General features: G+C 46.3%; 1 protein-coding gene across 1 annotated transcript in view; it reads right to left on the reverse strand.

The window, feature by feature from the left end:
• Positions 1-16,947, reverse strand: part of GPC3 (glypican 3) — a 115,641-nt gene that overhangs the window by 45,852 nt on the left and 52,842 nt on the right. Inside the window, exons 4-5 of the mRNA XM_042825192.1 lie at positions 4,581-4,714; positions 2,810-2,935 (exon numbers count right to left, since the gene is read on the reverse strand). Coding sequence (XP_042681126.1) covers positions 2,810-2,935; positions 4,581-4,714 — 260 coding nt within the window. The remainder of the gene's footprint in view (positions 1-2,809; positions 2,936-4,580; positions 4,715-16,947) is intronic.

The following is a 16,947-nucleotide window of genomic DNA, read 5'->3' on the forward strand; positions in this document are numbered from 1 at the left end:
ATCAGTTCAGTAAAGTCCAAGACAAATAGATTCTGGAAGGATTGGTTAAACTTAAGACCAAGCAGCAGGCTTAATATAGGAAGATTCATGGTCTTCATTTCTGGAATACTCTGGAAACAATTATGGCCACTCAATAACCCACTGAATTTGCCTACTATCCTTTCATTATAGCTTACATTTGCTACAAAGCTGTGTTTTATGTGCTTGAAAAGTTATACAGCCTCCCTCTTTGGGGACTCCATTGTATCAGATATTTTGCAGCGCTGCCAGAAATAACCAAACCCTTCATGAGCTAAAGGGTTATTGCTGGCATGGAATTTCCTTTGTTCCAATTACAGAATCTCATTTTTCTCCCTTGCTTCCAATTGTGCTTTCATTGTTTATGATTTGTATGATTAAAACAAACCACAGCACGCTGGCAAAAAAAGGGAAATCTGAGACTCCTAGCTTGAAGAAGAGGATCTGGCAAGGTGCTAAAAATATATTAATTTGGAATTGGTATAAGGAGAACAAGAGTTATGTGGGTGACTTAGATTAACACACGAGTTTGTCTGAAGCAATTTGGAAATGGTAATATCTAACAGAAATACTTAAAGCACTTACAAGCTCTGCAGCAGGCACATGTTGCTGTCATTCTATTCAGAACAGCTTGGGAGGAATATACAGCGTAAGCAGATTATTAAACTCTGAGAATCCAGAATTTTAACAGGCTTTTAGTATTAAACGCTGTAAAAACTTGGTGCTATATATAAAGCTCAAATCATCTCCGAGATTCTAACTCCCATAGAAACTGAGACGAGTTCAATATCTCAGCACCCACTTGGCTTAAGTTGAAGGCTTTACATGAGCTAATTATGCAGCCAGGGCATCAGCTGTGGGAATCACAGCACGGGATGTTTTTTGCACACTGAAAAGTTTGAAAAACTGTAGCTCGTTGCCTTTTCTCCTTTTCTTCCCATTTTGGCTTGTGTTCAGCACAGCAAAATCACAGGCACTGCTCAGGGCATGTGCAGGGAAATCTGCTGTCCTCATACAGCTAGCAAAGCATTCCTTCTGCTAGGCCACGGCATCACATCTTAAAACCCCAAAAGAGAAAGTTAGCAAGCTAGTAACCCACAGATCAATCAGGAAAGAGGACAAATTCTTGCTATTAAGTTGGCTTAAGTTATTTAAGGAGAAGTAAATGGGATGGACAAAGGACTACAAAATTAAACAACATAAAAGAAAATGTGGGAAACATCTCTTAAAGAAAAGCTAAAATACAGAAAGCAAGGTGAGTGGTGCTGAGCCATCAGTGAAGTCCACTGCACCTGGAGTACCTAAAGGCACATGCCTTTGGAGGAGGAAACAGGGTGATTCAGGGCTTAGCTTGGGAAATGGGACACAGCAGGAAGGCACTGAGCATCTCTGGCCCAGGGTTTCTCTCTAATTTCATTAACACTTAGGAACTACATCAAGGATATAAGAGGTAAATGGCCACAAGCCCTACGAGAACACCAGCAAAGCCCAGATGGGTCCATGCAGACCTAACTGAGCTCAATGACACAGCAGTGCCTAATCAGCTTCGTCCACCATCTGCACAGCACCAGATACAATAACAGCACACACACATCCCTGTGCTGTTCCAGGCACCTGGAGGGCTCTTGTGTCACACACAAACCCCAGAAACTCAGACCCCTCTCTCACAGCAGTAACAAACACAGAACAAACTACCATCTCAACAGCCTGAAATTGAAACCAGGGATTCAAAAAGCACCACATTTCTCATGAAAAGCAGCAAACTGGGCTCTGAATGAGGCCCAGCAGTTGCACGTCAGTCCAGCAGGAGGACGGCTGCAGCTGCACCAGAAATTCAGGCACACCACAGCATTCTCAGTGCAGCTTGCAAAATCACTTCTATGAGGTGAACAGCTGCTTGGCTCCCTCTGGGGGAAAAGGCTGAATAAACACACTGGTGGTTGGGGTTACCTGGAATGCACCTGATTTTCAGGAATGCTCTCAGATTCCCTGAAAGGGATCCCCAGCCAGGAAGCCCAAGCACCCAGAGCACTGTTTTGGCAGTCTCAGCTCCACGTGAAGCAACACAATTGGCTAAGGTTGCAATCTTAGATGTTCAAATGATTCTTTTAAAAATACATTTTGATGCTATTTTGGTCCCTTCAGTGTTTCAGGCCAGTATTAGAAGTGCAGGCTAATCACCACTGGAGGTTACCGAATCAAGAAGTTCTAATTAATATCTCAACAACTGATTTTATTCCTATTTCTTCCCTTATGCAAATGACTTAATAGCAAAAGATACTTTGCAAAGTAGAGTTATTAAAGAAAAATTAAATATAATTATTAAAAAAAACTTCCAAGTTCTATTTCCACATTTACATTCCTAAGAAACAATTTTTGCAAGAAAATGCTCCAATTTTATTAATATTCCCCTCCTCTACTTTATGCTATTAATCCCACTCTTGTCTTCTCTGTTATCACCATCACAGCAAGTGCAGCCTGCTTGTGCCCCTCCATGTACCCACCCCATAACCTCTGTGCATGGCTGTGCTGAGCTGCTGCCTCTCCCCTCTCTCCAGCTCACTGAAACAAAACCTGCCTGTGGCTGCAGGGATTTCACAGCAGAGCACAGAAAGCTCAGTGGAGGGTGGCACACAACTACTTCTCCCCTCCACCCTTTGCACATCAACCTGAGCTGCAACACCAGTAGATGCCAGTTCTGCCAAAGGTTTCTTAAGGCAATAAGCAGTGGCCTGGTCTGGATAAGAAATGATGAGCAGTGCTGGGGAAAGGGAAGGAAGAAATGATTCACCTTCCCACGACTTCTTGCCCGTTCCAGCAAATGGTGTCATTCTGAACAGCAGAGCTGTGGTTGCAGATGTACTCTGGCAAGCTGCTGTAAAAATCACTGTGAGACTTCAGCTTCATAATCAGTTCCCTGGAAGAAAGGGGAAAAAAATTGATTCTCAGTCACGAAAAGAAAATATAAGGTTGATGGCACTTAACCAGTGAAGGCAGTCAACATGGCCAAACACAACAAGAGGACAGCAGGGAACAAACAGGCCACAAAGCATCAGTCTTGTTTGTGACCTCAAGCAGCATCAAGCATCATTCTCTGATGATATTCAGTCAATGTCTGTGCTTTTCAGGGCAGAACAGTCCCGATGGAGGGGATGCGGCAGGGCCTCAGCCCACTGCAGCTCCAGGGTCACCTGGCCCAGGCAGGTCCCTCCCAGCAGTGGTACATAGTGACCAGGGCATGGGTCAACCCCAGGGCTCCAGCAGCAGACAGAAATGGGGCACGGGATGCAGCGCTCCTTGCAGCTTAGGTGTGCAGCTTGCAATGGAAGAAGTGACCTAGGGGCACTCAACAGCTGTCACTAGGAAATGACAGCAGATCTGATTAGGTAAACACTGCACAGAGAGGAGGAATATGAACAGTAGGGAACTGGAGGAGATCAGACTTGGCCTCACAACCTCCTGGCTGCAGTTCAGTACATTCATCTCTCTGGCAATGGGTTATTTCTCGGGGCGTGCCGTGCCCCTCCCCGCACCCCTCTCCCAGAGCAGGGATTTGCTGAGGTTCCTGTGAGCTCGGGGTCTCCTCTCCAGCCCAAGCTCCCGGCTGCCAGCTGGGGGCAGACGAAGCAAGGAAAAGCCCAGTGCTGGGTTTTGCAGGCGCAGATGGAAGCAGAAGCAGTGGGAACTCAAACCCCTTCCCGGCCCAGCACAGCACAGCCTGCCAGCCTACAGCAACCTTCCCCTATCCACACCCATAAACAAGAGTTTGACTGGGGAACCCAAAGCCCTTACACAGGCTGGGAGCTCACCTTCCTGCACATATCTTTTCTTTGGGCAACCACCTCCTGCAGTCACATACTGAACTGAGGAGAGAGGGCCAGCCCCTTACACCAAGCACAACGAAATAGGACATGGTCTCATCCATTGCCTTATTTCTCAATGAATAAGACAAGGTCTGCTGTCCTACCAACCCTGAGCCAATTCACATCATGTCCAGTTCCTCACATCCTGCGCATCCAAGCAGCATCAGGGAGAATAAAAAGAAGAAAGCCTTTCTGCTGCCCAGAGTTCCAAGCAGGGCAGGAAGAAGACAGAAGAAACTCCTCCATACCTGCAAGTATAAGCTTGTGTGATTTGTTGCAGCAGATCTCATTAGGCTGTGTAGTCCTAAAACAGCATCTCCAACATGTCGAGACAAGGGAGGAATGTGAGTCCTGCTGTTATCTCATGGGAACTGTAACTGGAATGTGGCTCTGTTGCTCCAAGCTAGTCCATCCCCAGGTACAAGAAGGGCTGAATTTGCCCTTTCCAGTACAGATTTTTATAGTATTTACAACAGCAGTAAAGGCATAGCACCTGCTTCACTTGGTAATACACAGTGGAAGGCTGTATATATCTCTGAACTACTGTGAAAGACTGCACAGAATCAAAGTGAAATAAGCCCACTGGCTGCACGTTGCTTTGTGCAAAGTTTTAGCTGACAGCCACCATTTCTACCCGGGGGTATATCTGGCACAACAGCAACGCTCAGCAAATCCAAAAATGGCATTTTGTGCACTTACCTCCTCCTGCTCGACAGCGTTTCTTCCTGCTCTACGCGAGTCACCTTCAGGACTTTTTTGTCAATGAAGAGGTCTTCAGGGTAATTAGTGGATCGATACTGCCTCTGCTGAGCGTGACCGCAGAGCCGGCTGACCTGGAACATGCAAACACCACAGCATGAGGGAATATTGGGGCCATAAGTACTGAAGGAAGACAACGAAGATGCACGCTGCTGGGTTAGGAACTTTGTACGCCACTGCTTACCTCCAGCAACCCCGGAGTTCCCAAATCACTCTCAGAATAGATTTAGGACTCTACGCTACTTCTCACTTCACTTACAGTGCCCCACTCCAAGGAAAAAAAAAAAAATGAAGTGAAATAATTAGCAGAGAACACACTGATGCACTTGATCGCCCTGCAAGCATAGAGCCCCTTGAGTCTGATTTTGAGGATTTTTAAAGTTGCCACACATCTTACCCTGGAAGGTAAAGACACCATCCCTACAAGGATGCACATACCCAGTCTGCAGACCAAGGTGATGCCTGATGGACTCCCTCCCATGCACATCCCATTGCCCAAAACCAAACTGTTGCCATAAGGATGCAGCCCAACTCCTGAACGAGCACCCTTCTGTTGAGTCAAACTCACACTGGCAGAAAGATGCTCATGCATCTTTCCTTCCTTCCCCAAATTCGCAGCACCTCATGGTACCACGCTCCACCTTTCCAGCCAGACTGTTAGGAAACACCTCCCTTCAAAAGGCAGATCCTGAGCCCTCCATTCTGCAGCTCGAAGCAGCTCAGCATCTGCAGAGCTCATGCTGCTGGTACCCAGGGATGAGCATCATACGTATCATTGCTAATTGAAAGAAAATCACAGCCTAAAATACAGCAAGCATTGCAGCTCCAGCTGAGTCATGTCATGGGAGGTCTTGATTAACAGGTTTCTGTTAATGACACAAATTAGGTCATTAGCATACAGATGATGATTCGTTAAGTGGCTGCAGTGGCAAGAATCCAAAAGACCTCATTAAAGTTCTCCCACATGGCCGCTGCCCCGTGACTCCATGCCAGCTTCACGGCACTGCTGCTGCAATCCCACTGCAGGTGGACCTGTGCCCATCTCCTTCTGCTGGACACTGACAGTGGACAGCTAGACAGCTACCCCACCATGGCACCACCAGGCCAACCCAATGCTAGGAAATGCCCTTCTAAACCACTTAGAATCATAGAATCACAGAATCACCAAGGTTGGAAAAGACCTTCAAGATCATCCAGCCAACCATCCACCTGTTACCAATAGTACTCACTAAATCATCATTGAGGTTGGAAAAGACTACCACGATTATCCAGTACAGCTATCAACCCACCAAACCTATCAGTGTTTCTGCAGGACTTGGGCACGCTTGCAGAATGCTCAGGGACCACAAAGGCACCACAGCCAACACTGATTTCACTTTCCTCAAGCCTCATCCCACCACCCACATCCAGGCTTGGGACCAACCACGTACCTACAATATAATCCCAGCAGCACCTCATCGAGCTCCACATCACAGCACTGCAGCTGCTGAATGGCTCTGAGCAGCACACCGATTAAAAGCACACCCACTGCCCAAAGCTAAGAGCACCTGATGTGCAAGAAGAGATTAACTGCGTTCTATTACATCCTGCATTTGGTTGGGCAAATAAATTACAAATATCACCTGTTTCGTTATCAAGAGTGGCAGTTTTTTTGCTCAGGATGCCATACAGTACAAAGTAAAAGTGAAGCCAAACAGGAAGCCAGGCACTGCAGTTTCTGTTTGTTGCGATAGGACACGGAGAAATGGTTTCAAACTAAAAGATGAGAGACTTAGACTGAAAAAGGAAGAAGTTATTTCTAATAAGAGTAGTGAGACATTAGCACAGATTGCCCAAAGATGTGGCAGGTACCCCTGCAGACACCCAAGGTCAGCCTGGATGAGGCTCTGAGCACACCAAAGGAGCTGTGGGTGTCCCTGCTCAGTGCAGGAGAGTTGGACCAGATAGCCTTTAAGGGCCCCTTCCAACTCAAACAGTTCTATGAGGATGTATGAGGTGCTGCACATCTCATCCCAAAAGGTACCGTCTGCGCCAGTGGGGGGGGGGGTCAGAGATGGGTTCTGCTCCAAACCCTAAAGGGCAAAGACAGGGCATGCAGACACTGAGAGACAGAGGGCACAAAATGAGCAGCAACAAAAGCTCCACCATTGCACCCACATTCTGCACAGGAATGCAAAGCAGAGGAGGGACGCGGGAAAAGGTCGGTTATTTTAAGCAGCCATTTGTGATGATTCCCTTTGATTTCCCCCAAACTCTGAAAAGCCTCCCTTCCCCCTTTGAAAGCGGCCTTTCAGCTGGCAAAGCCTATTGAACTCCGAGAGAAGAGCAAGGCCAGGATCAAGGCTTTTTTTTTTCCAAGGATGCTGAAGCATGCTGAATGGGAGAGGAGGGCCCAAGTGACAGCAGGAACAATGGCACCATCCGAGGCACCACTTCAAAAAGCAAAGCACCCGGGTGGATGGGGCCACGCAACTCCACTGCAGTTTGGGCTGAGCCCCAGACATGGGACCGGGCAGCACTGGGGCTTTACAGGAGAGTGCAATAGATAGAGCCCCAAATTGCAGCCCTCTCACAAACACAGCCCCAAAACAGGGCAGCAGATGTAGTCTTGGCAAGCACGAAGCTGGGAAGTTTGGGCAGCATGTGCTGCAAGTTCTTACTTAGTTATTTATTCAAGGACCAATTGACCTTCTCAGGAAAAAAACACACCAATGCGCAGCTCATCTTGTGAAGTCGCAGCCAAATGATTGTCACTTTTCAGTCAAAAATCCAGCTGGGATTTGAACATTAAGCAAAGTGAGAGAATGTAGAAGTAACAGATTGCCTGCTCATTTGCAGGGGCAGGATCGTGTGTGCATTGGAGGGGGAAAGGCGTTCACAAGCCATCTGCTGCAGCCTGCTGGGCCACCAGTGGTCCTGGGACAACATCTCAGCAAGTCTGTTTCCATCCTTCCTCTTCTTTGCCTCCCTGCTGCAACTAAAACACACAGACTCTGTTCTCCAAGCTCTTCCCGATCATCACTGTTCAAAAGCAAGCTCCAAATTTTAGAGTCCAAAAAATGACAATCTGAGATGCAACAAAGGGACAAACGTGGAAAGCAAAGCACACCCACAGAACGAAGCCAATGGATCTGTGGCTTTGAGTGCTGTCAGAGGCATCATAAACACACACAAATCCTTATTAGAAGTTTATTCAGTGCAAGAACGTTGCAGTCTTATTTCATGTCCCAGAACAGGCTGCAGCTTGAAGCATTACGCTACAGAAAATGAATAATAAAATGGCAGAATGATTTTTAAGCAAAATGGGTTGGGCTTTTTGGTTAGGGCACACAACACAACACCTCCCTCAAATCCCCAAACTTTCACAAGTGCCCAACACCACCAACTACTTCAACAGCCAAAGCTCGGTTTTCCTGCTCCATCTCATTAATAAACTTGCTAATTCCTTGATTTCATTAGCATTCTCCAAGCAAGCACGATGCAGCATGACACTGCCTCCCACTGACCACCACACACCCCCACCTCTGCCCCACAGCCTCAGGGCAGCCCAGCCTAGGTACGTCCCCACAGGCAGTGGGCATCTGTCTCCCACACCCCAGGGGCTGGATAATGGCTCTGCCTGGAAGGGAGCATTGATCTGAGAGGAGCACAGGGAAAACCCTAATGGAGCACCATCTCAGCGCTCCTCCATTAATTTAGAGATGCCAAAGGACTTGACTTGCAATAGACACATGGGAATTACAGAACAGCTTGGGTTGGAAGGGAACTTAAAGTCCCTCTCATTACAACCCCTTCTGTGGGCTGCGTGCCCCCTCACCAGCTCAGGCTGTCCAGGGTCCCATGCAACCCAGCCTTGGGCACCTCTAAGGATGGGGCACCCACAGCTGGGAAGCAGTACACAAGTGATGCCCCACACCAATCTGAGCACCACCTCTAAGAGGTGTGAGCATTCTGAAGGTAATTTCCTAGAAGTTTTCTGGAAAGGAAAAAAAAAAAAAGCTCATTAGCTTTCCCTTAGAAGATGAGAGTGCATCAGACAAGCTGGGTACCTGCTGCAGCAGCTTCCCATCCAGACCACAAACCCTACTCCAAAGGACAGCTTTCTGTATTTGACCTTTTCTTAAACTTTAAGGAAAGCTTCCATTTGTCTTCTCTGTGAACTCTTCTGCTTATAGATTCATCCTCCAGGGAGAGACAGTACTTTTTTTTTTTCCCCCCTCCTTTTTCCCCCCCTCCAGGGGATGGCCTCATTTTTAAAGATTTCCTCCTGCAATCTTCTCCACTCTCTGCAGTTCACATATGTCATTTTATACCTATTTCTGAGTTCCCTTCGGGAGAAGCCGCGCATTAAACTGAGAAGCGATTAACTACTGTAAGTGATTTGAACACAGCCTCGGAAAGGGCGATTTGCCACAGCGCGCAGCTTCGCTCAGAACAGACCATCAAAGCCCTGGAAAAAAACACGCTGCCTTTGGAGAACCCACAAAGCCCTGAGCATCATCTCATGCAGGATCCTCCTTTGGCCACTCATCCTGAGAACAGCAGAGCAGCTCCGTGCCCTGGCGCTGCCTCCCCTCTCCTTGTGGCTTTTTCACAGCCCGCTCTGCTAAATGTTACACGTATCATTAGCATTATAAACAGGGGATGAAGGCGTTCTTTATCTTCAAAGTCACCATAAAAGTGAACCTGAAGTCTGTTACTCAAACGCTGCGACAGAAATCAGCTTAATTAAATTCCAAAGGGCTTAAAACAAAATATACATTGCAATGATGGGGGATAGAGCATAAACTTTTTAATAGTAGTAACCAAGCCTGTTTGCCATTTCTACAGGTGTAATAAAAATGCTAATATATGTTAATGTTTAGTCTGTGGTTAATGTTTTGTCTTGTTAATTTCCCCAGGGCTTTTATTACTGATTTAAATCTGCCACAGAGCTGGAGTGATTGCATTGCTTCCACGGACTGTGGCCCACTCTCAAACCCATTCCGATTAACAGAAGTGAATAAACATTTAGCTAGGACAAATGTTCTTATTCTATGCTTGTAATCATTATATACATTTTGTCAGGAGGATGTGAAAGAACTCCCCACTCCCTCACCCTTCTCACAGCAGAAGATATGATTATGGACATAACAATGAATCTACAGCCCTTTATTTTTTGGAAGCACGTCATTATTCAGCAAGTAATGATCACTGCGGTTTCACACGCTTGAGCAGGAATGCAGTGTGACAACATAGATGTCTTCTGCACACATTTCTCTAACATTCCCCATTAACAGAGTGCTGCTGCTGTTAATCAACCCTGTTGCATTACGACCCATGATTCAGACATCACCTTGCAGGGATTACATAAGACAGCCTCCTGACCAAGCAGCCAGAACAGCAGGGATGGCAGGGAGCAACCTGCCCTCCACGCTGAGCAGAGCACTGTTCAATAATGCATCCCCTTTAAATAATGCAGCACTATAATGTGTAAGATGCACACAAACACTAATGCTTAGAATAACAGCGCCTGTCACACCAGGGCAGGCAGTGCTGGGGGACCCCTGCAGTGCATTACCAGGGGGCTGTCACCTCCAAAGCCCAGTGGACATCCCAGCTGAGGATGGATTGGTGAGAAGGAAACATAACCATGCAATTTTTCCACCACATCCTCCAGTCAGAACAGAGTGCCAGGAGATGCTTCGCAGAGGCTCAGTGCAGCAGCAGGAGCATGGAGGACCCCTCTGCACCCAAGGCTCAAGCAGAGGGCTGCCAAGGCATTCCCATTGCAGCATGGCACCCCACTCCCAGCAGCACCCAACATTCCATGTGTACATAAACCAGCACACCCTGCCCAGCTCCCACCCTCGCTGACCCAATCCTCCGCTGTGCTGGTGCCCTTTTGCTCAAAGGAGCCATGACCTCCGTTGGAGCAGAGCCTTTCAAATGTGCATAAAATAACGCAAACAAGATGTTCCTCCTTTCTAGCACCGCCAGTATGCAGCATTTAATCCATCAAAGAAAGCTGCTTCGTGTTTAAGCAAAAGGCTGTTTATTGTTATTTATAGGTAGAGAGGAAGTTGGACTAAATGATCACAGTTGTTCCATTGCATTTATAATCTATGACAAGCAATTAAAGCACAACTTTTGAAGTCAGCCTTTCCCTCCAGTGTTTTGTTCATTCCATGTTTAACACAAAACAGAGTATTTGTTTCTTATGGGCAGACCTGGGCAGCAGACCACAGGGCACGCACTGGTGTCCCAGCACAGCTAACAGTAGGGACTAGTCAAGCAAAAAAAAAAAAAAACCACACTGGCTTCAATTTCAGCACACGCTGATGCAGTTTTCCCAAATGGAAACATTTCCTGGAACAGGGCCCTATAGCACACTAACGCACCCGTTATGTTTCTAAGTTAGATCCGTGCAGTCTGATGTTTCTTAGACAACCAAACCTCGGTTTTATTCCTGGAAAGAGGAACAGAATTGCCTGAATGATGAACACACAGCAAAGGGACAACGCAACAGAAAAGAAAAACAGGGAGCCAGGCCAACCAAAGTCTTGCTGAGGAGCAAAACTCACCGCACACACTATTATGCTCATATCACCTCTGTTGCATGTCCCAGCAAGGCCCTCCTGCTGCAGAGAAGGTTACCTTCTCCAGCTCAACAGGCTGAGAGGCAAAGCAAGGAAGTGGATTTAAGGATGGCCAGTTTCCACCAAGATCATCCCAAGTTCCTTTCTGCACCTCTGCCTGTTGCGTGGCCACCAACACTGGTGAGAAAAAGCACAGGGCACAGACAGAATCATTAAGGGTGGAAAAGGCCTCTAAGATCACCAAGTCCAACCCAACCCATCCCACCATGCCCATAACCACGTTCCTCAGTGCCACATCTCCACATTTCCTGAACGATGAGGGCTCAAGGCATGCAAGGTGCATTTGCTATTTTCCTTCACTCTGTTAATAGGTTTCCTTTGCAGATTGCTGTGGATTTTAATATTGCACTTTCTTTTTTTTTGCCTGAAGCACTACAAAAAGGAACAATCAGAGAAATGAATTCCTAACAGCTTAATTTAGAGAGGAAAAACAGGAAAAAACAGATATCTGCCATCAGTCTGGGACATAAGGCAGCAACCTGGAGACAGCCTGGCAGAGGTTATTTAAGAGCAGTAGTGTCAGCTGGGTAGCAAATGGGGTCAATATCCACTGGTCCAACTTTCTCCCTACAGCCTCGAGCAGCGATTCAATTATTCTTTGAGAAATACATTGTTGAATAATTAAAAAGTTACTGCATGACATTTTTTCTTTAACCAGACTGATTCAATTTGGGAAGTATAAAGCCATTATAATGTGTCAGCTAGCAATTAGCTACTGTACACTGTTTGTTCTTGAATATAATCTTTGGGTAGAAGGGTAATATTCTCGGAAACGCAGCATTAACTTGTTTCTCAATGACTTTAATATGGCTCTTTTCAAATTACTGCTCATAAAATCTCAGGAAAGAAAAATCTACTGATGATATCCCATCTCCTTAATTAGTTCTCTTTCTATCAGGAATCCAATAGTAAGTATAACATTTATATAAAACAGAGCACGCCAGGCTTACTGCTAACTCTGCTTTAACTGGTGATATCAAAGCAGGTAACAAAGAACAGCCATCCTGTAACCCATGAGGGTCTGTGCTCACAGGTATACGCAGCTTTTCAGATGTGTACTTCAATGAACTCTTGCACCAAATCCCAAAAGGTTTTGGGAGCACTTTTTGCTATGAAACGCCATTCTGTGAAGGGGCAGTTGAGCTGTGCAGAAAACCTTCCAACTCCAAAGCACCCCAATGCCCCCCCAGCCATCAACAGAGGGCCAGAACCCCACTGCCTGTAGCTCTCCCATAGGAAGGGCCCCAGCAGCCCCCTCTCCCATTCTCAATACCACCTTCTGCTAAAGCAACCAGGCTGGAGGCACAGAAGCTCACCACATCATCGGTGGTTTGTTTGTTTGTTTTTTTAAGTTGCTCAACATCTCCTGCAAAGTGATAACAAGCACTGGATTTCCAGCTAAGCCCAGAGCACCACCAGGATGCGCTATGGGGACACGGGAGCCTCCCCAGGAGCACCTCCCAGCTCAGGGGTGCACAAGGCTGTGCCCACAGCCACACCGCAGCCTCCTGGGGCAAAGCCTGCAACGGAAATGCAGTAATTGTTAATGGCAGAAAGTGGTAAAAATCACTCAGCACAGCAGGGATCCGTTGTGGTAATATTCATCCATCCAAGGCCAACAAAGTGCTCAAGAAGGCCCTGTGTTCTTTCATCCCTCACAAAGATCTTGTTATTCATCTTTTGATTTCTTAGTTTTGAAGCTACTGGATCCATATTAATTTTTATTTTTTTTTTTCCCCCTTTCCTGACAGCAAATTGTCTAATCCAATTAAAGGTCAGCACAAAATAATTTACTCAAAACACAGCAGACAAGGTAAAAAGACTCCTATTAGATTTTTGCCCGTGATAAAGGAATTACACTCTTCCCAAAGACAAATCAGGCTTATTGAAAATGTAAATCATTATAAACATCTTTATAGAAAATATCTTCAGGGCTTTTTCTTAGACTTTGTAACACATCTTGCTCTTACATGCGCTGTGGTTAGTACAATTGAATTACAGAGTGACTTACAGCAGTAGATTAGGTTCTGCTTGATTGAGAATATCTTTATAATGGAAATCGGTGTACACTTTTAACCTTGTTACAATGCTGCCTTATATGTCTGATTAATATATTAGAGTGGCTCATTCCACAATAGGCTGCTTTCAGACAGGTGGAATGAATCTGGTTTTCATCGCAACACCTTTACTGATGTTGACAAACCAATGGCTGGAATTTGATCATCAGAAGCAAAATTCCTATCAGTTCATATCCAGTGATTCCAAAACAAGAGGCAAAAGCACTGGACTGGAACAGATGAAAAAATTTCACTCCATTTCTGTACGTCATCTTCACTTTTTACTCACTTTGCAAGCTTTCACAACTCAGAGATACAGATTCCACAACAAACTCCTGGTAGAAAGCGCTCCTGAAGTGCTTTCTGGTTCCAAAGCAGTGACATACAATGAGCAATGGGCTCACGTTGGATAGAAGGAAAATTTTCTTACGAGAAAGAGTGGTGCTGCACTGCCACAGCTATCCAGGGAATAGTGGGATCACAATCCCCAAAGGTGCTCCAGAACCATGGAGATGTGGCACTGAGGGATGTGGCTATGGGCATGTTCACAAAGAGGAAGGACGATGGAAACACCAGCACAGACCACTGAAATAGCAGAAGAAATAGCTGCTTTCTGATGTTCTCGAGGGCAGGTGCACGAGGTAGATTTGTACCATGACACGGATCAATATGTGCTATCCAAGACTTAATAAACTTTAGAGAGAAGTAACTCAGTTGTCTTCAAGTTATCATCAGAAACCACTAAGCTCACTCACTTCATCCCTCTGCAGGTCAGTGCCTAAGAGCAACATCTCCACCACAGCAAAAGAGAATTAGGTGTGAAAATTGATTAGGTTAGAAAGATATACCTGCATAAAGAATCTCTACATTCACCAGCTGCTGGTTGGATTTTTCTTTTTTTTTTTTTTTCACCTCTTCAAACAGAAATAACTCTGCCACAGTGACTGCAGGCTATCAAGGCAGCTTTCTGCAGCCTCTCACTCAAATGAGCCTTTCACAGAATAATGAAGTTAGCAGCAAACTTCACCCTCATGCATACATCCGAGAGCAGGACCTGCACCCTCAGGGACTTATTAGTGGGGAAACCCAACAGGTAGAGATAGAGAAGGGCTCTGGCTTGCTCTGCCGCAATGCAAAGAGGCCAACAGGACAGCTTGGCCAGCAGTGGACAGTTGAAATACTAGCCTCATCTCTCTGCAATTTCCTTCCAGTTAAATATATTGGTAGATGGTGTCTTTCATGCCCAGTACCTCAAAGCTACTTTATAATAAGATGTAAAAATGATACAACGCACTGCTCTGAGCGCGTACTGCATGCTGGCAGAGAATTCAAAATGAAGCACAGTACTCATTGCAACCCAGAACATCATTTTCTGCACTGCAAAACAAAATGCTGATGCTCTCCATGGGCGGCTCTGGGCGCTATTTCTGCTCTGCAGAGGACCACCTTTAAGCTTCTGTTTTGTTCCTGGTGCATTCATCAGCATTGCTAATGGGGGAGTTGGTTACAGTCGTAAGGCAGCAGCACTCACGGGGGTTATTGTCACTGAAAGTAAACTCAGAGTAGTTAGCATGAAGGATGCCCCAGGAATGACCTCGGATGGAGTTCCTGGTAAAAGCTGCAGTTGTGGATAATGAGGCCAGAAGAGAGTTTAGCACAAAAAGCGTAACTAGACGGGTATGTGTGAGCACAAGCGTGGCACTGCAGGGCTGAGTAAGGATATGGTATCTGTAAAGGACAGAGCAGAACACATTTTGCAGAAGTTCTGGATGAGAAGCAAGGGGGTCGTGTCCACAGGTGTGATCCTTGGGTATTCTCTCTCTGTTGAAAAAAAGACATCCAACCAGCTTCAACAAGGACTCAGACAGCTCCCTGATTCCCCATTTAGCATGGAGGGCACTGTCTTGTCCATAGGGACGTTTCAGACAGATACAAAGCAATGGAACTCATGCTGTAGAAGTAAATTCCTCAGGGCCAGTCCATTTTGCCTTGCTCTGACACAAACATCCTTCTGACAAACCAGATCTGGATCTCAGAAAGAATCCCAAGCACAAAGCTGGCTTGACTGAGAAGGGGCACTGAGGAGGTTCAGTGTAGTGCTCAAGTTAAGAACACATCTCCAGTGCCCGGGACCATTGGGAGGAGCAGTTCCCACAACCAGTGCTTCTCACAGGTGGCAGAAGCCTTAAGACATCCGGAGGGGTTTTTCTGACACTGTGATCTTCAATTCAGCCTGAAACTCATTTTTTCCCCACCTCAAATCCAATTATTTCAAGTCCTTGCATTACATCCTTGACCATTACCATTTATTGTAAAATGAGAGCTTGAAACTTCAAAGCCTAAAGCCCAGAACTCAAGCAGCAGAGATACTCATACAACGGGCCCGCCGGGCCCCCCGCCCAGTACACTTCGGCTTGGGTGACATGAGCACCAGTCTCTCCTTTTCAACATCCCAAGCATCCCCTATCCAGGAAAGAGGAGAGAGAAAGTTGGCTCTGTGCGGCGAAGAAAGCAGTGTAACACTGCACAGCTGTATACCAGCACTTCCAACAGCTTGGACAGTTTTCCTCTGCCAGCTCCTAGCACTGATGTCAAGACCAAGTAGAAATCTAAGCATCTGGAGAAAAACCAGTTGCACAGCAACAAAGCATCCCCTCCACTCAAACAAAAAGCAGGCCAAGTCCCAGTATGCACAAGCAGGTACACAGAGCTGTTAATTAACCTGCACAAATCTGTGCACTCCTTCTGACTTCAGAAGAGAAAAGATGCAGGGCATCCCACCACGTGCATCGTGCTCACACCGTGCCCTACACAGCATCTGAAATGAAGTCAAGCCAGGCTCAGTGTGCTCCCTATGCTATCCCCTCCCATAAAATGTAGCAGCCTTAGAAAGCTCTTTTTACGGCACAGACCATAAAGTTGCCACCAACTGTGTGATCTGCCTCTGACCAAAGTCAGTGAAAAGATTCGTGTGAGCTTCGCTGTGAAGTTGGGTTTGGCATCAAACATGTTATCAAAGGATGCTCCCCGTGCTGCAGGGAGGGGGGGGCACTGCCAGCAGCAGCCTTCTACTTTTAATTAAAAAAAAAAAGCATCACTGCAAATTCCACCGAAATGCCACAATGTGCCAGAGGCTAGAACACATCCAGTTAAAAGAACAGAGGAAAAGCAATAAAAAAAAAAAAAAAAAAGGAAAAAATAGAAAAGCTTACAAATAGAAACAAAATCGAATGCTACTTTAAATTTAAGCTATGTTGACATCTAATGGCATCTCCCCCTGCTTCACTCTGGCCACGTCTGCTGCATCCACCTAGCGGCTCTGCAAAGCCCTGCACTCCATTCACCAGGGCCAGACCCAATTCAGTGATAAATTCTCCCCAGAGCCTCACTTTACCCTCAGCATGGGCAGCAGGTACAGCAGCACACTGCTGCGCCCATGAGAACATAGGCAAGGCTGACCAATGCATGAAGCACACTGCATCCTCTAGAGGCAAAGCTTTGTTAGCAGCAAGTTAATTAACAGCATAGCAATAATGAGCTTCTTCCCTAGGGCAGGCAAGGCATGCAGCTTCCAGTGGGCTGAGAATAACCTCTGAGCTTCACTGCTGCCAA

The sequence above is a fragment of the Centrocercus urophasianus genome, unplaced genomic scaffold, assembly GCF_019232065.1.
Source record: "Centrocercus urophasianus isolate 14NV4802_14NV808 unplaced genomic scaffold, USGS_Curo_1.0 seq_24, whole genome shotgun sequence".
In the NCBI taxonomy this organism is placed as follows: domain Eukaryota; kingdom Metazoa; phylum Chordata; class Aves; order Galliformes; family Phasianidae; genus Centrocercus; species Centrocercus urophasianus.